We start from the raw sequence: 24,693 nt of genomic DNA on the forward strand, positions 1-24,693 counted from the left end.
TTTCTTTGTGTATATTTTATTCGATAACTTCGTAATTCTATGCCGATTGTTTTAAATTTATAGCGTTTAAACGTAATCTAATTTATGTCACTATCGGATGTCGGAAGTCGTTGATTTTTGTAGTTTTTGAGTAATTTTGGTGTATAGTATATAGTATCAACATACTGAAATCTGTTTGCGGTACGTAGAACTAATAGTTTACTGCATTATACCATCATGGTATAATGCGGTAAATTATCAGCCATTATTTATTCTCTTCTGTTGAATCTCCCCAATAGACTACCATAAGGAACGACCCTAAGCTACCTGCATCCACTAATTTCGAGCTTGCCGTGTGGTCCCGGTATAGAATAGGCCACCCTTTCTTTTCTAAAGAGAGGCAGCAGTATGTCTTTTTTTTTTTTTTTTTATCTCTTAAAACACCACCAAAGTTTAAGATTTAAGAACGCTTTACCGCCTAAGCGCCCCGCCTGCCAAGCGTGGTACCTATTACATATTATATACAAAACCTCCCATGTTTGATAACGAAATTGTCTACCTAATCTATAGAATCTATTAAGACAAAAATTTCGTGAAACAAAAATTAAGTAAAGGCAATTAAAAAATTAAAAAAATGGGATCCCCATACTAATTCAACACCTGTACATGCTGTGTTTGTATGAAAAATAAGTTCCCTGCTGTAGTTTTTCCTAGAGACTACATGTTTGCACTGTCTCCCTGCAATGCATTGTGTGCATCAGTGGATGCAGGTGGCCAGGTGGTGGTCAGGTGGTCAGGACCGTTCTTTATGGCAGTCTATGGGGGAGGCTTATGTCTAGCAGTGGACGGATAATGGCTGAAATGATAACGATGATGATTATAAAAAAAAAAAATTATTGACTGTACAGAAATAACATAAAAAAAATTAAAAAAAAATTAAGACATTTTTTACAGTGACTAGACTTTCGCCGGTGGCATCGATATGTATTAATGCAATTTATTTCTATTTCTATTAACGACGATGATATATTTTTTCTAAATTTAATTTCCTTTGGTATTATGTAAATTAAATAAAATAAATGTTGTCAGTGACATTGATATATCCAGGAATAGGAACATGTTTAGCCAAAATTTAAAGATAAACTTGACATGAATAAATAGACTATACTTTTTCAAGTCAATAATTATAGATTATTATTAATATTTTTAAATATAATAATTAATTGTAAATATTAATATAAATGTGAAAATAAGTTTGTTTGTTAGTTTATAGCGTATTAACTGCTTAATCTATTATTATGAAATTTGGTATACACATACTGTATGCGATCGAGAAGGACTGGCTAGTTAAAATAAACCGGCTAGTTAAAATATCCCGTTATCGAGGGTAATTGCTAGTATATAACAAAAGTGGATCATCACCATCTTCTTACCCTTACCCCAATATGGGTTCGGCGTAATATGGTTTTATCCATATTACTAAAGAATTTGTTTTATACAACTAAGAATGGCAAACAAGCTGACGGTCCACCTGATGGAAAGTGGTAACCGGCGACTATAGACATGAGCAGTACCATGGACATAACAGAGTATACTGTTTCGCCCATGATACCCCCCATGCGTTGCCATTCCTGAGGACTTAGGTGTTATTCCTCTGTACCCAGTAAATTCACGCCATATCCCACCCTTCAAACCGAAACACAGCCATGCAAACACAACTGTTTCACGGTTGAAACACGAATGGGACAGAGGTACCCAAGCAATCGACTTTTGTACAAAGTCTCCCTCTTTCTCTTCTCTCTCTCTTCTCAGTGGTAAGCATTGTGGGTACCATAGATGGTATCGTTTGTTTTGTCCATGATATTGTTTATGTCTATAGGTGGTCCTGGCATAGAACGAGCCACTCCTTCCTTTCCCGTGTCTGTCGTAAGAGGTAACTAAGGGAAATTCATGGTTTTAAAGCGGCAGCGTCCCTCCGTTTTAAGAAAGATCATCGAAATCTAACTGCAGTTGCCAATCCGCTTGCCAGGCGCAGCAACTGTGGACAGCAGTGAGTAGCAGTGGACAGTTAACGGCTTATATGATAGGCGACGGTTACCACTTTTCATCAGGTAGGTTGTTAGCCTATTTGAGGTTTTTAGTTGCATAAACTAAAATTAGTCATTAATTTTGTACGTTTGCTATTGAATCTCTCTATAAGAGTCCTTATTAATAGTATGAATGTGAATGTTTATTTTTTTTACCTTTTATCATCTTCTTATATATACTAAATTTGGTATACGTGTTTTTTTTATACGACTTAGAATGGCAAACAAGCCACCTGATGGAAAGTGGTAACCGTCGCCTATAGACACTAGCAGTACCATGGACATAACAGAGTATACTGTTTCCGCCCATGATACCCCCATGCGTTGCCATTCCTGAGGACTCAGGTGTTATTCCTCTGTACCCAGTAAATTCACGCCATATCCCACCTTTCAAACCGAAACACAGCCATGCAAACACAACTGCTTCACTATATGATATGTAAAAGGATATAGGTTAGTTATCCTGGTCAATAAACATATAATGGGTACACGGGTGAAGTCACATAGTAAAAGCTAGCAAGGAAAATTCCTTACCTTTAGACTTTGATTATACAAAAGTAACTGTGATCTGCGAAGGTATAATGGGTTTGTCCCAATCGTTAAACTCCTAATTTATAGGCATATTAAACTTAAATGTAGAGCGGATATATATTTATTGGTTTATGTTAATAATACAGTTGCTACGAGAGATACGATCACTGAATTATGTAAATTTATGAATAACTAACGTCTCACTTTCAATAATATTAACTTGTTTTAAAAGGTACATCAATAGTGTAAACACAGACATAAATTTTAATTGACAATATAGAGCTTGCATCTACACCAATTACAGATGCAGACAATTTTTTTTATATAACTTGGTATGGCAAACAAGCTGACGACCCACCTGATGGAAAGTGGTAACCGTCGCTTATAAACATGAGCAGTACCATGGACATAACAGAGTATACTGTTTTGCCCGTGATACCCCCCCTGGGTTGTCTTTCCTGAGGACTCAGGTGTTATTCCTCTCTACCCAGTAAATTTACGCCATATCCGAACAACCGAAAAAAACCCTTCAAACCGAAACACAGCCATGCAAACACAACTGCTTTACGGTTGAAACACCAATGGGACAAAGGTACCCAAGCAATCGACTTTTGTACAAAGTCTCCTTCAAAGACATCGATTTTACATTAATAGAATTGACAGCACAAGAACTAGAATTATTAAAACAATTATTAAAACTATTTAAACAGTGTACGCAGAATCAGGGAGACTAGCGCCGATGTCGTTCACTACAGCTCCCTAAAATCTGGCCAAACGATTACAGCAGATATCTATTGTCAGCAACTGTAAACCATGAAGGAAGAACTAGTTGCTAAATAACCGAGATTGATCAATCGCTCTAGGCCACTGCCGCTTCACGACAACGCAAGACCACACCCTGCACAACAAACGACCACTAAGTTACATGAGTTACAATTAGAATGTCTGCGACATCCACAGTACTCCCCGGACCTTGCTCAAACAGATTACCATTTTTTTCCGGAATTTGAACAACTTCTTGCAAGGAAAAATATTCAACTCCGATGCGGCAGTCCAAACTGCTTTCAAAGATTTTATTGATTCTCGCCTCCATGGTTTCTTTTTAGTGAACTACCTATGAAATGGCAAAAGTGCATAGATAATAACAGTGCATACTTTGATTAATTAAATATATTTTAGACCACTAGAGGGAGACTTTGTACAAAAGTCGATTGCTTGGGTGGGTACCTCTGTCCCATTCGTGTGTCAACCGTGAAGCAGCTGTGTTTGAAGGGTGGGATATGGCGTAAATTTACTGGGTACAAAGGAATAACACCTGAGTCCTCAAGAATGGCAACGCAGGGGGGGTAACATGGGCGAAACAGTATACTTTGTTATGTCCATGGTACTGCTCATGTCTGTAGGCGACGGTCAGCTTGTTTGCCATTCTAAGTTGAATAAAAAAAATCACTTTATATTCCTCCCGTACAAAACGCCAATTTCGTATGTAAGGACACGACACCTACGAGAAAGGAAGGTGTGGCTAATGTAAGCGTGTATGCTAAACAAAATAAACATGATAAATATTTACACCTACAGAACCACGAATTTATAATATAATGTCCATTTTTCTATTTCTATGGCTATTCAACTAATAAAATTATAATTTGGGCTTCTATAAACAAACACCATTCTTTATTTGATGTTAAAAATATGGACAATAATATGAAATATTAATTTATAGATTTATTTTATGGATTTTACTGTTGTAAAGTTATAATAGAATGACGATAATAAATTAAAGAAGCTGAAAATAGATGTTTGTATAACTCATCGGTTCGCAATTGAATTTATCTTCATGCCAAGTCGAAGCGAAGGCAGATGAATAAGTATAACCCTACTAGTTTCTATTCGCGACTTTGTCTGCATGACCAGGATATGTTATTAGTAGAGTATTAAGAGTAGCCTATGTTCTTCTCCATTCTTTATTGTTCGTGTACATAATATCCTTCTCCTCGTCCTTTCTAGGCGTCTTAATGGCTTAACCATTACTATAAAATTTGGTATGTTTATTTATTGAACTTTAATACACCTCGAAAGTGTCAATATAGGATAAAGAAGGACATAGATTACTTTTTATTTCGGTCGGTAAACATTTTTGGCGCGATTGCGAAATTGCGGGTAAAAGCTAGACCACCTAGGATTAGAGGGCCTAACCATGAAATGTTTTCCGAAATTTTGGAGCCAAACGAAACAGAAATTTGATGTTAAAATTACATAATACGTGCCGTTTGGAAATATTAAAAATGTTAAAATATTGTTCCTTTGGACTTTTATAATAGGATGTATGACGGCCGAAATGTTAAACTCCATTTATTGGTCCGATATTGGTATACCAATATCGATTGTTTATAAACAAAAACATGAAATTGAGTCCGAAATTTCGGAATTTAATTTCATGGTACACCTGCAGATCTCTTTATTCACTTCACTATAAATGTAATAATTTTAATGTTTGCCATTTAAAAATCGAATTAATAACCCTATGACCACTCGGTCAATATATTTAAAGGGACCCATTGACCTCCTAACATCCATTTATATCAAGATGGATTGGATTTGCAAAGTAACGCTTGAAGCGGTGGCCGAATCTCCTTACAGTTACGTGCTGGGTCAATACTCGATCTATAACAAAAACTAATGAATACGTCACCCATGGTGTCTATAATGCGATACTAGAACCGGTTCTAGCGGTCGCAGATCACAAAGGTCAAGTAAATAAGATATAGTACTGTATAGCGTACTAACTAGTTCAATATGACTTCGTTTATTTAGTATAATATTATTATTTTATTAGTATGTTTTATAAAAAAGTGTACAATTTAAAACAAAGTTAGTATGGTATTATATTGTAAATAAATCTTTGTAGAAAAAAAAATTCATTAAAATCAAATCACATATCAAACACACAAAAATATCGAGTAATATAAAAATAAATAAGTAGAATTAAGAACCTCTAGGAATACTTCCCATGCGTTGCTATTCCTGAGGACTCAGGTGTTATTCCTCTGTACCCTGTAAATTCACTGCCATATCCCACCTTTCAAACCGAAACACAGCCATGCAAACACAACTGCTTCACGGTAGAAATACGAATGGGACAGAGGTGCCCAAGCAAACGACTTTTATACAAAGTCTCCCTCTGGTGGATAGAAACTTTGGTAGCCCATGATGGAGATCGTGTATAATGAATGTGACAATGGCAACTTTTAATATTAGAAGGTGCAGCCTCACATTAAACAGAATCTGTAGTAGTAAGTAGGAGAGAAATAGAGATTTCACCACCGTACAACCCGCCATTAACTAAAGTTTCATCAAAACCATCTGGACGAGTGGCGGTCTTCTACCGTGCGTTTTTCAAGGCACTTTCTTTTACGAACAACCACTCTTTGGAATCAACTTCCAGCAGCAGTATTTCCGAACCGATACGACATCATAACCTTCAAGAAAAGAGCATATTCCTTTTTAAAAGGCCAGCAGCACACTTACAATGCCGTTGGTGTTGTGGGTGACCATGGGCGGCGGTAGTCACTTACCATCAGGTGAGCCGCATGCTCGTTTGCCCCCTGTGTTGTAAAAAAACAAGATACCAGAGGGAGACTTTATACAAAAGTCGATTGCTTGGGTACCTCTGTCTCATTCGTGTTTCAACCGTGAAGCAGTTGTGTTTGCATGGCTGTGTTTCGGTTTGAAGGGTGGGATATGGCGTGAATTTACAGGGTACAGAGGAATAACATCTGAGTCCTCAGGAATAGCAACGCATGGGGTGTATCATTGGTGAAACAGTATACTCTGTTATGTCCATGGTACCGCTCATGTCTATATGTGACGGTTACCACTTTCCATCAGGTGGGCCGTCAGCTTGTTTGCCATTCTAAGTTGTATAAAAAAAAAAATTACTTCAAAAATGATACCTTTTCATGTTTAATGAACGGTTACTGCAACAGTTGACTATGAACGTCCGCAACTCCAGCGATATCACGTCCGCGTTACCGAGTCTGAAGAAACATTTAATATGTATTATTTTGTATTTTTTTTTCTGCTCTAAAATATTCGCCAATTCGTAGAATTATTATGATAATTCTTACTACAATTGATAAAAAGCACTTACTCTCGCATTTATTGTTAGTAATATGAAATACCAGTCTCACGGGGGGAAAGGGATTGTTAGTAATGGAGACTGATCCCATTGCTAGCAATATACCCAACCAGGTCGACCTCCTCGCGTTTCTCCCTGGAAACTATCATGATTAATTCCTGATGAATTCATCATGATGGGCTAACTGGCCTGTTTTCATTATCATCTATCACCCTTCACTGGTGCTTCGCGAGCGTATACCGTTAGCGCAGGCGGGATTACCATACCATTTTCACCCATAAAAAATACCAGTGTCACTGTTAGTAATATACCCTGTCAAGTCGATCTCCACGTGATCACCTATGGAAACCGTCGTGCTGAGTTCCAGGTGTTTTCATCGCAATGGACTAACTGACCTGTCTTTTTTTATTTTCTTATTCTCATCCCTCACTAATGTCCCGCCAGCGTATACCGTTAGCGCAGGTAGGGTTACCATTTCATTATCATCTATTAAAAGAACTCTCGCATTGGTGTAGGTATATTTATTTTGTTACTATTGAAGTAGCAATTTTATTGTAAGTAAAATCTAAAATTTTTGTAGCTAAAATATTTCAGAAAATAAAGAGTTGGCGTTTTTGTGATTCGTACAAGAAAGTGTAAATAGATAAATATATACATAAAATATAACGTACGGTTACTATAATTTTAGCATATATATTATAAAAATATAACTACTAGATTACTTGCGTTTAATTTAAATAATTTTTATAGCTCATATCAATTAATGTAATTGCTTATTGATAGATTTTATATTCTATATGTTTGATGGACGAGGTCATCTCTACGCTAAATCAGTCAACAGCTTCTACTATGAGTACCTCAACTCGTTTATGAAGCGGAAATATTGTACTTTGCCATTTATGGTGGTTCAGAACCGTTTATTTATAACGCTATATCTTTTATATATGCAATTAATGAAATGGTTATTACTATTTGTAAAAAGATCATAGGTAGCTATTATATAGAATATTAAAACAATTAAAATAAATTTATTTTTCTTTATTTCGTAAATAAATAGCAGTCTCAAAATATGTTATCAAATGTTCAGACTTCAAATGAACTAGAGGACACATTCAATAAATAAATAAATACTTAATCTATAAATGCTATAAAACTGTAGCAAAAACACCAAGACAAGTTTTCCAACAGCCGGAAGTCGTCTTAATATCATTGCTTATAGAGTTGTAAAACTTGTATTTACATACTCTGGGCTTTGGCGTGAGCGGATCCAAAACCAGATGTGTTGGCCGCAGAGTTGGCGATCCTGTAGCCAGTTGTTAAGCCTTGAGTTTTAGCAGACGAAGAGGCATTGCCGAATCCAGAGCTCTGAGCGTCAGCAGCGGTTCTTGAACCGCCATACACTGATCCGTGTGTGTTGGCAGCGGACTTAACTGATCCGTAACCAGAGCCAAGGTTGGCACTAGAGATAGCGGATCCATATCCACCCATAGTGTTAGCAGCAGACTTAGCAGAGCCAGCACCAGCGCCATTTACGTCAGCGTTAGCGTTGGCGGATCCGTATCCTGCTTGGGGAAAACCATTGTTGTATGTTTGAGCAGTTGATTTGGCAGCGCCGTATCCGGATTGAGTGTTGGCTTGGGCGTTAGCAGATCCAGATGGATTATCATACGCGGTTCCGAAACGCCAGCTAATACCTTTCTTGTTGGACGTCTTAGCAGATGAGATAGCGCTACCGTATTGACCATTTACATTGGCGTTTGCGTTAGCCGATCCATAATTAGCACCATAATTTTGTGTCTTGGCAGCGACAATGGTAGATTCGAGATCACCGTTGGTTGCTGTGGAAGAGGCTGAACCATATCCACCATTGGATTGAGTCTGAGCTGTCGATAGAGCCGAACCTACGCCGTTTTGAGCTTGTGAGGAGGCAGAACCGAATCCACCAATTCCTTGAGTCCTGGCAGCAGTTACGGCAGAGCCATACCCATTGTTAGCGTTTGATGCAGCGGATCCATAACCAGAACCGAAAGTCTTCGCGTTGGAAGATGTAATACCATAGCTGCCAATGCCTCTTTGGGTTTGAGATGAAGATTGAGCTGACCCAGCTCCATTGGTGATTGCAGAGGAAATGGCCGAATCGGAATTGCCATTCATAACAGCAGATGAATGAGCAGAGACTGGACCCTGGGCGGGGATTTCGTAACTGATTTCAGCGGGCACTTCAAAGTTCTGTTCGTAGGTGATGACAGTTGCTGGAGCTGGGACAGGGTAGTATGGTGCTCCATTTTGGGCCTCAGCTACTGCTTTAGCAGAACCATATGAGGGTATTTCAGGAGCATCGTAAACTTGTGCCTGGGCAACGGCTTGTCCGGGATAGATCTCTGCGAAACCGTCATTGCGGGCAATTTGAGCGCCAGTGGATCCACTGCCGTAGGCTTGAGCGGAACCACCGCTAGTACTTGCTGAACCAGACGCCTGACTGATGCCACCATAAGTGCTGCTGTAGCCCTGGCCGATAGAGAAGCCACGTCCATCACGGTATAGTACTCCTGTAAAGTAAAACCATAAATAAATTAATAAAAATACATTAAGAATATTAAAAGTAGTCTCAGACTATTTATATAGTTTATTTAAATTAGACTTTATTTAAAATTGCCAATATAATATGTCGTAGTAAATCTGAGTACTGATAATAATAAGTGACAATAATAAAAATACAGTACTATGCATTAAATTTGCAAAAAATCAAATCTTACCGTTTATAAGAACAGGGCTGGACTGGCACATAGCAAAGAGCGCCACAGCTACTAGTAATTTCGCTGCCATATTTGCGAATAGTTAATTGTGCGAAATGAAACAGCTGAGTGGATAAAGTGAGAGCATTTCTCCGCGTTTATATACTTTGATGGTAGACCACCACTCCCGCGCTCAAGTGGCCCAAAAACAGTGAACTTCACCTAGATAAATCAGTTGATGGACAGTCATAAATTTATAAAGATTAGATTAATCGGCGACGTTCAATTTGCAAACTTTAACAGATGAGTGTAAAGGTTGATTTTTGTGAACGATTATCATGGGATTATAGTTGCATAGCTGGTTTGAGTGCATTGACCGATGTTGCGGAGTTAAAGTTCAAACCGTATTTTTATAATGTAGGAGAGTACGTTATGTATTTTTTTAATGTAAAAAATCTACACTCGTTCCTGGCAGTATCAAAATAATGAATCGCAGAACATTTTTTTAATTTGTTTTGATTTTTTAATTGAGTTTATGATTTTTTATAAAAAAATAATAATAAACGAGAAATGAAAATATTTTATAAGTGGACAGGTATATTAATTAATTTTGCGTAGAAATTATATTTCAAATTAATTATACATTTATAATATTAATGATATTTATCATGACTTCTTTTTTTTTTCGTTTCCTGTAACTTCTTTTTTTGAATGATAGCTCTATTAGGGAATAAGGTTAAATATTAATGAACGTATAATAGCTTAGTCCACAGAAAACTACTCACATAAGGCCTACAATGGGAGTCACAGAGTATTTTATGGTGTCAATGGTACTGTTTATATTTATGAGCTATACATGTGAGGGTTACCATATACCATCATGTGTACCCATAACTTATTATTACATAAAAAATTTGCATATTTACTTTTTCTTTTATACATCAAACGGTAATTTGTCTCGGTAATGTACTATATAATATACGATGCAAAAGACAAGTTTTTGATAGGAATTTCGTTATAACAGAGAGAATACGTTTTAATGTAAATACGGAAATCACAAAAATGAAACCATTTTTGTGTTATTTTTACAAGTATATAAGTAAGTAGTAAACACAGCCATGCAAACACAACTGCTTCACGGTTGAAACACGAATGGGACAGGGGTACCCAAGCAATCGACTTTTGTATAAAGTCTCCCTCTGTCTCACTCATGATTCCTTTAATGTGTTACCATTCCTGAGGATTAAGGTGTTATATGTCTTCTTCTTATTTAAGAGTTTTCTCTTATTGGGTCAACGAATTCATGTATTATGTTTCTGTATTTTGCAATTTCATTTCCGTATCTCACCCTTCAAACCAAAACAAAGCCATGTAAACACAACTGCTTCACGGTAGAAACACGATTTTTTCAGTGTTATAAGTAATTGGGTTAAAAACTTCCCAAATTCGTGCGACATAGTACTCATATTTTGAAATGGTAATTTTCAAGTTATTTTGCGAATACAGGCATACACATTCTGTTTCAGATGCAGAATTAGAATTAGATTCGAATCTGTCAGAATATGGCTCTGTTATTCGTTGTAGTGCCGGCACAGATTACACATGCACGTTCTGAATAGTTTTTTTATTATTTTGGCGCCAAAGCTTTTTTTTTAATTTTAATTTGCTATCAGTCAAAGACATACGGTATATATTGAGAATGTTTTATATTTTTTTTATGTATTTTTTTTTTAATTTACTCGCACAATCGGTCAAAGATTAAGTGTTAGTTTTCAACAATGTTTTACTTAAATCACGATGTATGGTTTGATACATAGTTGCGACACAACTGTCAATAAATTCCTGCTATACGGATGGGTTTTATTTGGGATTTGAATTGATTCCGATATTTATAGGTATATTGGATTCTTTTAGATATTGATGGCAGAGAAAGGTTGTCGGCCACTGCGATATCGCCTATCATTATAATCATTATGAGCCTTTAACTGTCCGTTGCTGGACTTAAATCTCTCCCTTGGGAAGTTTTGCTGGTAGTTGCCATGCTTGGCAGGCGGATTGGTAACCGCAATTAGGTTTTGCACATGTTTTAAGTGGGACGCTGCTTATCCATCCCTCTCCTTCCCGACGACTAATCGTCTCTTACGACACCCACGGGAAAGAAAGGGGTGGCCTATTTTTATACCGGAACTACACGGGGGCCACACATCGTGTACACATGCTACACTTCAATTATATTAAATGATTGATATTTACCACATCCGTTTGTTAGGCCAATATATACGTATTACCCGATGGTAATATACTATGCTGTGCATTATTTTTGTTTTAGCATATGCTCAGCCTTATAATTTTCCATTATCAACTTGTAGTCATTCTAAGTAGTATTAAAAAGAATAAGTCAAGTATCTATCATGTACCTAAACTTATTAATTGGATTTGGTTTAGCATATTTAGCTCGGCGTTAACGAGGTCGCCCATATTTCAAGAAGGGAGAGAGGGAGAAATGTACAATGACTAATCGATTTACTTTGCCATATTCTTACTCTCTGACTTTAATAATTAAATTAATGTGTTACATTGATTTAATTATGAACGGTATTATTAAAATTATGAAAAGATAATTAAAATAAAATACACCATGTCACGATCTTTAACTGCACTAGAGGTCAATGTGCTCTCTGATGTCTAATCAGACTTAAACTTCAAACTGGCTGTACCTACTATAGGAAGATTGATGGAATATTGGAATTAGGTATTTCTGAACAAAAAATCATATGATTGTCCGTCCATCTGAAGTCAAGTACCGCTACAATGTTAAATAATTTATATAAATAAAAGTTTAGCGCTGTTCGTTAGTAAGCACGCCACTTGAGAACGGCTAGATTAGTTTTAAGTAATTTTTTAATTCTTTTTTATACCACTTAGAATGTCAAACAAGCTAACGGCCCACCTGATGGACAGTGGTAACCGTCGCCTATAGACATGAGCAGTACCATGGACATAACAGAGTATACTGTTTCGCCCTCGATACCCCCCCTGCGTTGCCATTCCTAAGGACTCAGGTGTTTTTCCTCTGTACCCAGTAAATTCACGTCATATCCCACCCTTCAAATCGAAACACAGCCATGCAAACACAGCTGCTTCACGGTAGAAACACGAATAGGACAGAGGTACCCAAGCAATCGACTTTTGTACAAAGTCTCCCTCTGGTATTATATTCGTATTGGTCTAAAAAGCTTGTTTTTTGTTATCTTACTAATATTTTATAATTTTAATACCATTAATAAATTAACATATTTTAATTTCAAATAATACTTATAATTACTAGTTTTAATTTATTCTCTTCTTTATCTTAAGCAATTTAAATATATATTCCTCGAAAGGTAATACTATAAACACGAACAAGATGTAAAAAATATTTTAATTCTTATAAATTTGTAGTAAATAAAAGCAGTTAAAGAATCCCACAAGATGCCATTAGTAACAGAAATATGGCTGTATGTTTAGATTACAGCTGTATGCTTGTTTGCCTCGTTCGTGGTATAAAAAAAAATGTTTTAAATAATAGACTTCATATTAGTTTACCTTGTTGTTCATTTTGTTAAAATATACTATATCTTATAGGGAAATACATAAAACAATAATTAGAACGTAATTTATTACAATATTTAGAATTTTTACAATATATTTTTTTACAAACTAGCTTTTTATACATGTTGATTTTAGAAGTAATAAAACCAATATAGCAATTCTAGACGGTGTATCAAGCGCTTCGGAAACACACACTGTAAATAACCGCATTCAATTTTGTTCAGTAGTTTTTACGTGATACTGGAACAAATATACAAACAGACAGACAGATAAACAGACAATTTTTTTAAAAATTATTGTTCTGGCACTTTTTGGTGTTATTAAAACTTCTCATATTAACTTTTCTTATTTATCTCTCATATGGGTACAGACGTTAAGTTACAATTTTAATGTATTAGTAAGATTAACAGTGACTTTTAAATTTTCAGTTAAAGGTAAAATATTTCCTTACATTAAATGAATTAGATCTCCACTGCTCCTTTTTGGTTAATTTTTTTTTATTATTAAAAAGTGTTTAACTCCAAGTAATTTGGAGATGTTTTAGGAGGGACGCTACTGCCCATCCCCTATCTTCTCTTAGTGGCCTCTTATGACACCCATGGGAAAGGAAGGGGTGGCCTATTCTATGCTGGGACTACACGGCAATTAACTGTAATATAGCTTTTAAAATATACAAATAAATATGCTTTTGTATTCAGACATATTTGTCGTTTCATATATTTTTAAATTGCAAAAATTGGACAAAATTCATGACATTTAAACATAAAATTATGGACCCGTAACTATAGTTAGTTCGCTGCTAAGATTATGGGTAGGCACTGTTTATCTTTTAGTTGATTACTTATAGTTTGTATGACTTTCCCTGTCACCATAAGTTGTTGTTGCAAACTTTTTCTTTCTTGCAAGAACTGGTTCCCAGTTGGAGACAATTGTATCTATAACTTGGTCATGGATTAGGCTCACAAGTGTCCGCAAATATATTTACAGAGTAATATATCTATAGAGACTAACGGTAGTATGAAAAATGATAATAATTATCATCATCTTTAGATCATTAATATCAACTTGACAATGCCTCACGATTTAAATCAGATTTCTAATGTAGGCTTTCGTCTGACTATAGTGAGTATATATCTATTTATTTAAATCTTCATTAAATGCATAATGTAATAGTAGATCAGCATGTCTTGCCATGTTGACTGGACAATTTCGTATAGAGTTTTATTTTGTACATTCCTTCTAGAGAAGTGCTAGAGCACTGGTGTATCTAGTCTGCTTCGTTTCTTTATTTATGTCTTATGACGCCATATTGGCCGTATAATCTTTACTCCTTACTATATTATAAATGTGAAAGTGAGTTTGTTTATAGCAATGTAAAACCAAATAGTAGTAAGTAGGGGGAAAGGGATTGTTAGTAATGGAGATCCCATTGCTAGCAATATACCCAACCAGGTCGACCTCCTCGCGGTTCCCCCTGGAAACTATCATGGTTGATTCCTAATGAATTTATCATGATGGGCTAACTGGCCTGTTTTCATTCTCATTTATCACCCTTCACTGGTGCTCCGCTAGCGTATCCCATTAGCGCAGGCGAGGTTACCATACCATTTTCACCCATAAAAAAAATAAAAAAAATAGTAGTAAGTTTTATTTTGCAATCTAAGAAAAATAAGTATTTTTAATTAAAACTGAATTAATTCTACTGCAAATTGACAAAAATATTAAAAATTAATACTTACTCAATTTTATTTTACAGATAATTCCCGCCAAAATACATTCCTTTACATTTGTTATTTGACAGATATACTTTGTAATGCAATGTGTTTATTGTTAGTACCCATTTATTCATTCTAGCGGATCGTATCCTTATTAGCTTTATGGAGCCCTAGAGATCTGTAAAGTACATAGAATACATAGTACATATATAGTATAGAGATATTTTTTTTATGGGTGAAAATGGAATGGTAACCCCGCCTGCGCTAACGGGATACGCTAGCGAAGCATCAGTGAAGGGTGATTGATGAGAATGAAAACAGGCCAGTTAGCCCATCATGACGAATTCATCAGGAATTAACCATGATAGTTTCCAGGGAAAATCGCGAGGAGAGCGACCTGGTAGCAATGGGATTCTCAGTCTCTATTACTAACAATCCCTTCCTGCCCAGTATAGAGATATTAGACAAAATAGGTAACAGGTTATTTACAAAAATACATAGAGGTTTTTACCTCTGTGTATTTTGTCTAATAGGTTATATCTGTTTAATGTTATTAATCTAGATTTATGCTAATATAATATATTAAAGGATGTATTCCGCTGTCTACAAAATGACGTCGATTAATTATTTATTCGATACGATATCGATTCGAGTCCGAGCATCGGCGCTCACCTCGAATAACCCACATAAATCTCTTTTCTCTCACTGATTAATCGCACTACTTATTTAAAGGCCTGATTAGTACACTTAATCGCTATTTTTGATCTTTTAAAAGTAGATAGTATACGAGTAAATTATAATAATAACATAATCGAATATGACGAGTCTCCAAGTGGCGAGAGAGCAAACAAAAATGTAATATATTTCTCTTTATTCCTATCTAGATGTCACTAATGAAACAAAAGTAAAACTAAATACTAAAAAATAAATTAATTAATAAATAAACAAAGGACCAATGTTCCTAAGGCCCGTATTAATAAATCAAAGTGAATAGCAATATTGAGTGCCTATTTAGGATGTTGTTTTCATTTATAAACATTCGAGTCGAATTCAACGGTACACTCAACAGTGATTGGATGAATGATCGAATTATTCTATATTCCGCTAGTTGATCCAAATATAATACGGCAGAATAGGAGGAAGCCTTTGCTCATCGGTGGGACGTTACTGTACTAAAAGAAAAATATCCTTTTCCCGCCATAATGTTGTCAACTCAGGAAGAAATATGGTACCTATTTGATGAAATAAACTACTAAAATCATCATTGAGTTTTGGTTATAATGAAATCATTGCGCAGGAATAATACAGGTAAAAAAATCAAACATCTGTATAAATATTTACATTTATTACTGGTATTAACTAGTGTAAAGTAGAATTATAGAATATATTACTATAAAAAAAGAGCACGCTATACAGCACCTATATTTATAAAATTTTATAACTTAAAACCGAATTATAAGCAAAACCTCAATATTGGGTCCAAATATACTATTTGTGTGGAATCCGTTATCTCGCGTTGACATCGGTTACACCTTTTTTTTTTTTAAAGAATGCCTGTGCCCTGTGTTAGATTTTAGGTCATGCTTTTAATTATATTATTTTTTATAAATAAATAAATAAATTTTTATATAGGTACTTTTGATTTGATAGAATGCAGTTTAAAAATAATATACAATTTTTTTACGTAAACCTTAATGAATAAAAAATGAAGTAAAGAAAAATGGATTAAATAAAATATTATCTATTAAAAGAAATTATTTATGAATATAATAAATTAGTTACAATATTAGTAAATTAATAAAAGAATAAAATTACAGAAAAAAGACTATGGCAGCGGTGGGATTCGAACCCACGCCCGTTAAGACTGGTGCCTAAAACCAGCGCCTTAGACCACTCGGCCACGCTACCTAGACAAAAATAAATGAAATTATCATATAAGTTACGAAAAGGTTACCGATCGTTACATATTTGACAATTAATATAATGCGATGTGTGCATAGTCTTTCGTATTATTTTAATTTAACAATAACTTATGAAGCTATTTGATGCATTCTTAATAATTATTTTAATGTTTAGTCACGAATTTTATTTCGTATCTTATTTCGTTCGTAGTCTATTATTTATGTTTATTATTAGTATTTCTATGTTTTTTTAATGGATGATAATGGAATGGTAACCTCGCCTGTGTTAACGGTATACGTTAGCGGGGCACCAGTGAAAGATGACAGATATGAGAATGAAAAGGCAAGTCAGTTAGTCCACCGTGATGAATATACTTGAAATTCAGCACAATATTTTCCAGAAGGGCCATGTGGAGATCGACCTGATAGGGTATGTTGCTATCAATAAGACTGATAGTCCGCATTATTAACAAACCCTTCCCCCAGTAGTCCTATGTTTTTTTTTATGGGTGAAAATGGTTACCAGTTAAGGGTGATAGATGAGAATAAAAACAGGCCAGGCCCATCATGATGAATTCATCAGGAATTAACCATGATAGTTTCCAGGGGGAACCGCGAGGAGGTCGACCTGGTTGGGTATATTGATAGCAATGGGATTCTCAGTAGTGTTATTAGTAGTATTTTTTCCCCCCCAGTAGTCTTGTTGTTCTGCTGTGTACTATTTATTATTTATAGATATACGAAGTTATAATAAATGATATAATTTAAATAAAACAAACTGAGCAGGTGAGGTTAACACTTTCTTTTAATTTAAATTAATTTAGAAAAATGTATTGATTTAAATTAATACAAGTTTTATTAATGTAATTCGCGACTTCATTATAATTGCTCAGCTCTTAATATCAGGCGTTTCTGACAGCTATTGATGTTTTTGATGCAATTTAAAATGACAAACAAGCTGACGACCCATCTGATGGGAAGTGGTAACCGTCGCCTACAGACATAAACTGTACCTTTTATGCATTGCCATTCCTGAGGGTTAAGATGTTATACTTGTGTATTGTGTATTTTTTTGCCTTATCTCCCTCGTCAAACAGAAACACAGCTATACAAACTCAACTGTATGGGACAAGTATGGGATAGAGGTACCCAAGCAGACGATTTATGTACAAAATCATTATCCATTTTTATTTATTTATTTAATACTTTATTGTACATATTAGTTATAAAAATATGACAGAGGTAAACAAAAGTACAAAGGCGAGCTTAACTCTGATAGTTTTCTTCCAGCAAACCCAAACTTTCATTGATAAACTTTCACGTTGTATTAAACCGCAGTTCAAATTCGTACCAATAAATAAACACAAATGTGCGCCATGAGCAAAAGTAAAAAAAAATTACGAAAATAAAAATTAAAAAATAAGACTATGCTCTTACTTGCGACTACATGCAAAGGCTTTTACTATTAAAGTGCTAAGAGGTAACAAATAAACAAACCCACTATATAACACGTATTAGCATAATAATAAGAACTATTAAGAATTAGAGAGGATTCTGATTCCAATAAATGTAATTAACATTGTTATATTTACATATATTATATTCTAAAAGATACTGCGATTAGTTTAACAATTTGTAAGCAAGGATGGGCTTCTCTCTAAAAGAGATCTATTATTCTTGAGGAATACTGAGTAATCGAGCCAGTCAACTGTTGCAACTATTCCTGGGGGCAATATCCCAAGGGAAAGGATTCAGCAGTGGAAAGTTAACAGCTGGTATGATGACGATGACTGATTAGCATTAGCTAATCGATTAATCAATCTCTATTAGTTTTGCATTCTTATATTTTGTTAATTTAATTAATAGGTTAATTTACACCAATAGGTGTAATAAAAAAGGGAATGACAGATTTTGTTTCGCCTTATATGAATTACTATATACTTATATATCTATGTATATTATTTATATACATATATTATATTTGTCTGACTCAAAGTAACACCCTTATTAATATTATAAATGTGAAAGTGAGTTTGTTTGTTTTTACCTTATATCGCCTTAACAGCTATGAAATTTGGTATACACGGGATGGACTAGGATACTTTTTATGGACGAAGTCCAAGTATGGGTAGAAGTTAGTAACTCGTAAAATTTAAATTTAAGAAAACTTTTTTGTATAATTTCTGTAGGAACACATCCATTTATTGTATCTGGCGTCAAATATCCACTGCTAAACATAGGCTTTCTCTATAAGGGTTTTTTTTTATGGGTGAAAATGGTATGGTAACCTCGCCTGCGCTAATGGGATACGCTAGCGGAGCACCAGTGAAGGGTGATTGATGAGAATGAAAACAGGCTAGTTAGCCCATCATGATGAATTCATCAGGAATTAACCATGATAGTTTCCAGGGGGAACCACGAGAAGGTCGACCTGGTTAGATATATTGCTAGCAATGGAATTTTTGGTCTCCATTACTAACAATCCCTTTCTCCCCTCTATAAGGGGGTTTGGCAGTAGTTCCTACGCTTGGTAGGAGACTTGACAACTGTTATAGGAGTATGCTTAGAACGATGTCGAACTCATGAAGGATAAAATAAAACACATGCTATTCATAATGACCTGTATATTTACCTATGTGTAAAGGAGCACTATTTACAAGGTGGACATCCATTTTGTATAGCCTAACCTAAACTAACAGGCGTAAACAACCAACGTTATTTGACTTATTAAAAAAAATCATACATATATTGCGTATACAAAACTATTAAGCTGGTTGGTCACTGAACACACTTAGACAAGAAATACTAGATGGCGCTAGGAACGCGACTAGAGATTTTTGTTGATTATTTTGTAATTAATGATAATTTCAAGCAAAACTTCTAAATTATCGAATGGTTTTTCTTGTTTAATTTTGTTTAGTGACCAAAAACCTTAATTTGTATACACAAAGCTTCAGTAAGTATGATGATAAATTGATAATAATCAATACTTACTGCTTTTTGAAGCGAATAATTGATTTGGATTTTAATAAAATGAAATTTTAAATTAAAAATTATACACGTCTTATTTAAAAGTAACGTAATATTGTCATGTATTTAAAGATACCTACGAGTATAATATTGAAAATAATATCCAAAGTATATAATAAAAATTAATAGAAAAATATAGGTAGGTACATAATGATGATTACAATCCCTCAAACAATATACATATTTGGGGCATTTTTTCATTCGGCAACTATTCCAATTATTAGATATTATTTTTTTAGCATTACTTATTATAATTTATAATATACAAAGCTACTTTCATGAAAATGATACATTTTAATATACTCTAAATGTAAGACAGATTCCAGATGAGACTCTTTATAAAGGGATACATATTTCGTTTATTAGGATACAAAATATAGGAGTATAACACATTAGCGACATCTGGTCACCGTCTCATGTACTAACATCGCATGTTTCAAGTGCGCAGAAAATAAGTAGTAACAAAATTTATTTTCTGTTGTCTGCGTAGGTAAATGTAATTAACTATAGGATATATTTACTGTAGGCATAGTTATTTAGTTTAAAATCTAAAAGAATTTACAAATACAATGTACAAATCCTTAATACTAGGCGAGCCTAGGCCCTCTACAGCTTATTCAAATTTATTAATGAAACCGCAAGGAATGTATTGTGAATTTGATTGTATCATATGTAAATTGCTTAAATTAGCTGCCATTTCAAATAAAAATAAATAGGTGTAACGGTTAAAATACATTGTGAATGTTCAATGCGCGATTTTTTCGCGATTTTTTCTCGTGTTCACACAATTGTACGGAAAAAATCGCCCGATGCAGATTTGCAATATATTTACTCTAAATTATATACAATTGATAGAATTCATGTTTTTATGTTGTGTTCTATTTTTTAATTTGTTTTAGTCTATAAAAATTGACATAAGCTGAAACAAAGTCTATTTATTTACGCCTGTCTTCAGACTTAATACAATTTACATGTATTTTGTTAAAACCATTTTTTACTCATGAAATGTTTCGATACGTACTTTATTAGCGTATTTCGGTATTATCCATCCAATTTTAATGAGCACTTGCCAAGAAGTAAGTTCATTTATCGACGTTATTACTTGCATAGATAGTGGCTCCCCCATTTTGTTACAAGAGCATTTAACAAATAATGGAATATTTAATAAGCATATACTCTTTTAAAATTTCAGTAACTGGGATATGTGTGTAGAAATAATTTATAGGTATTATAATTATTTTTATACACGTTGTATGGTTTTCTTACATTTTTATAGGCTGACAAGACAATCGATGGGAATTAACATCGTTTTCGCGTTCTGCGAATAATATTCTAATTATCAACAGTTTTATTGATAATTAAAATAAATACACTGATTATTAATCTTATTTTATTCCATAATTTATGCATAAATTAATTGACCTCCTTAGCAGCAATAAATTATTAAAAGTTAATAACAATAATTTATGATAGAGCATGCATTACCGTTTCGAAAGCTGTAGGCTGAATTAAAAGAAATCTTATAAATGAGATGGCACAACAGGTAAATAGATAAACCATGATTATCTATTATATGGAAAAACAATAAAAATTAGGTTATAGTTTTTCGTTGCACAACCTAGTTTAAAAGCTATCAAGAGGCCCTTCTGGACAAAGACGCTGCGATATCCTTAAAATTTTGTATTTCATTTATATTGTGCCACTAACTGTAATCAAATGTAATCAATTTTACGTTAATTACAATAAAAAAATATCTTGTGTGTTTACTTAGGACGTTAGCTTGATTTGTTAGGCTAAGTTCGAAGTTTAAAACCAAACGTAATTTGAATTCTCATTTTAAATTTCTTTCCTTAAAAAAAAATAATCATGATTATGTTAAAACGATTAGAAAAACATTTCGATAAAAGGGTGCAATTTTAAAATAACGACATAAACAAAATTCGATAGGATATCGCAATGTTGCCACTATTATTACGTAGGGCCTTTTAAATTAAATCTAAAAAGAAAATCGAATTATTGATGAACACTAGACTACGGTTGGTTGACATTTCATTAAATATAAAATTACTAAGATAACTATTTGATTCTAAATAAAGAAAGCGTTGCTTATTAGTAGGTACATTATATACTTACGTATTTATTGTAAAATACATAAAACATACCAATTACACATGAACGAACTAAGCTTTCATGTTATTATACTTTCAAAATGAAAGTTTTAATAACTATCGAAAGACTAATAACACATAAAAAAGGATATAAATAAAAAATAATTAATTCCTTTATCAATTCATAGCCAAAAAATTAATTTATGTAACTAAAGTACTTAAAATATCGTAAAAACCCAATTGATTACATAATAAAGATATTATTATAAGACTAATTAAAAAAATACCTATCTAGGCATGAAAGGAACATAACATTTGTTTTTAATGTCAAAAAATAAGCAAACCATTCATGTAAATAACAGCCAAAAATTTAGAAATATTTTGTTTAATAATTTCGATGATAAAATTGAAGCAATAATATTTCAACACACCTGAAGACTTAATATACATTACACATGCTCTTATTTTATATACATACAAAAAGAATCAGTAGATATGGACGTAATCTACGCTTAAATTTTGACTTTATAAATTAGTCTATGCGAAGAGAAAATGGCAATTTACAGTTAAAAAAAAAACAGATGGCACATTGATTTTTTTACAGAAAACACACTAGATCTTTCATGCAGCATCAAATGTTATCAAACAATGATATTTCCACATTCAAACAACATTGGTCTCGAAGCTTGAAGAATATCATAGCAACACTCGGGTATATTGTTACTGAAAACTACGTGAAAAACAATCGCGCGTCGCCTCATTGTGCACACAAGTGAAGCTTTGGTGACCACACCACAAAAAAATATGCATGTGTGATATTTTTACTTAAAATTTACAACTATTACAACGCTGTCAGACTGCGCATTCGCAGCTAATATGTCATGTTAGTGTGAGTGAGGCACGTATATACAAGTAAGCTTTCTCACTTTGTGTGCTTCACTTGTTGTTACGCGGCGTAGACAAATTTTTCCGGTTCATGCCCGAAACATTATCTCACGAATTTACATATAAAATTTGGTCTTCAAATTGATAATTCATTTTAACATTTCACTGCCCCTTAATTTGCATTCTGACTCTTCGTTAAGACAAACTTTACTAAATGTACCAAGTTTGTACATTTTACAGTACAATCCGTACATTATGTATGTTCGTATTGAAACAATAAAATTGTAAAATAGCATTGTGGAAGGTGGCGTTCACGCACAAGGCCGGAGATAAAGATTTCGTTACATTAACGAAATAAGTGATTGTGTATTGAAGAGTGCGTGAAATGGAACGCAATACCAATTCAAATTTTTAAAAAAGTTTCGTTCCAATTGAGACTTGTCCATTGGCTATGTCCAGTCTCGGTTGGTTGGTTGACTAATAAACTTGTGGTGTTGTGGTTTCGGTGTCGTCTCACGCATAAAATTCCCGGTTGTTGTGTCCCTTCCCGTAGGATGCAGCGGCGGGGCTTCTCTTTGGCTCGTCGAGGGCGTACGAGCCCTCGTCCTTCTTGCGCATACGATACACTATGAACATGACTACTAGGATTGCACATAGCAGTCCAACCACTGCGCCTCCGATTACAGCTGAAATCATAAACATAGATATTTCAAATACCACACGATTGAAATATGTCATCAAAGTTTTTTACTGGACACACTATTTATAAGAATATGATTTAAGGCTGATTCATATTGGTATCTTTTAATTTGTGAATTATCTATTGACCTTTATATACGTCATTAGTATGATATGTGTATATAACTAGACATATGTCTACTACAATAACTTATCTCACACTTACAGAATTAAAATTAATTGTAAACGCATATTTTGTGTGCTGTGTTTTGTTTGAAAGATAGAATCATCATCTTCGTCATATCAGCCGGTAACTGTTCGCTGTTGAACAAAGACCTTTACCTATTAGGAGGGAGGGGGGTTCTAGTAGTGTAAGACAACTGCATATAGGCTTTGGTGATATTTTAAGAGGATACGCTGCGGCTAATCCTTCGACTATTAAGTTTCCTTAGTCGCCTCTTACAACACCCATGGGAAAGGAAAGGGTGGCCCATTCTATGCCGGGACCACACGGTAGAATTAAATTGAAGATTATAACAGTAAAAATACAGGACAGGAAAGTTTCAAACTTCAGGAATAACAACGGGGGTACTCTAGGCATCATATGTATTTTGGGATATCCATGTTGGATGCAAGTATCTTTGGATCGTTGCTTATGGCAGCCTAAGGAGGGGACCTATGTTCAGCAATGGACAATTAACGATTGAATTGATAATGAAGTAAGAGACTTTCAGTAACTCAAATAACTATTTATTGTAAAGTACACACCAGCAAGGATGCCAGGCTGCGCGAAGAAGCTGGTGGCTCTGTCTTCGGGTTTCGCGTTCATGATGAAGACGTCGGTATCTGCTGGCCGCGAATCCGACTCTATATTCGATCCGGCTGACTCGTGATCCTGGAATGTTAACAGTAGAAATCGTAAATAACTATGATTGATCTGATATCTATGATTTTATATATAATTTATCCTTAAATTAATGACAGTTGGGAAGAAAATTTGTGACTATCACAGGTGTAGATCTGGTAGTGTAGTGATGGTACGATGTCTATTTCAAAATTAAAGCTTACAATACCAAAGTAATGCACATTCATACGTCATAACATAAACCATCGGGGGGAAGGGATTGTTAGTAATGGGGAGGTTAGTCCCCATTGCTATCAATATACTCCATCAGGTCGACCTCCACGCGGTTCCTCCTGAAAACTATCGTGACAAATTTATCATTCAATTCTTCACAGTGGACTAACTGACCTGCCTTTTCATTCTCATCTATCACCTCTCACTGGTACCCCGCCAGTGTATACCGATAGCGCA

General features: G+C 34.4%; 2 protein-coding genes and 1 non-coding gene across 5 annotated transcripts in view; all 3 read right to left on the reverse strand.

The window, feature by feature from the left end:
- Nucleotides 1–7,766: 7,766 nt before the first annotated feature.
- On the reverse strand, nucleotides 7,767–9,590 carry LOC113518485 (ice nucleation protein-like). The gene is made up of 2 exons (XM_031913266.2): nucleotides 9,492–9,590; nucleotides 7,767–9,284 (listed from the first exon to the last, which is right to left on the reverse strand). The coding sequence occupies exons 1-2, from the start codon at nucleotides 9,559–9,561 to the stop codon at nucleotides 7,972–7,974; spliced, it is 1,383 nt and encodes a 460-aa protein (XP_031769126.2). The 5' UTR covers nucleotides 9,562–9,590; the 3' UTR covers nucleotides 7,767–7,971.
- Nucleotides 9,591–16,604: 7,014 nt separating this feature from the next.
- Nucleotides 16,605–16,684, reverse strand: Trnal-uag (transfer RNA leucine (anticodon UAG)). The gene has a single exon. It is a non-coding gene; the product is annotated as a tRNA-Leu (tRNA).
- Nucleotides 16,685–19,286: 2,602 nt separating this feature from the next.
- Nucleotides 19,287–24,693, reverse strand: part of LOC113518375 (syndecan) — a 362,685-nt gene continuing 357,278 nt past the window's right edge. For all 3 annotated transcript variants that reach the window (XM_026903265.3, XM_031912982.2, XM_026903266.3), the window contains 2 exons: nucleotides 24,147–24,273; nucleotides 19,287–23,386 (listed from right to left, as the gene is read on the reverse strand). In XM_026903265.3, the coding sequence (XP_026759066.2) occupies nucleotides 23,214–23,386; nucleotides 24,147–24,273 (300 nt within the window). In that variant the 3' untranslated portion in view covers nucleotides 19,287–23,213. The remainder of the gene's footprint in view (nucleotides 23,387–24,146; nucleotides 24,274–24,693) is intronic.

This window comes from Galleria mellonella, unplaced genomic scaffold (genome assembly GCF_026898425.1).
Source record: "Galleria mellonella isolate WM207_F2 unplaced genomic scaffold, CSIRO_AGI_GalMel_v1 utg171, whole genome shotgun sequence".
NCBI classification, from domain to species: domain Eukaryota; kingdom Metazoa; phylum Arthropoda; class Insecta; order Lepidoptera; family Pyralidae; genus Galleria; species Galleria mellonella.

Excerpts from the sequence above, each read along its gene's own strand:
- LOC113518485 (XM_031913266.2), bottom strand. The coding sequence starts at position 9,561 with ATGGCAGCGAAATTACTAGTAGCTGTGGCGCTCTTTGCTATGTGCCAG. Across the intron at positions 9,285-9,491 it reads CAGCCCTGTTCTTATAAACG|GAGTACTATACCGTGATGGA; the intron begins GTAAGATTTGAT and ends TTTACTTTACAG.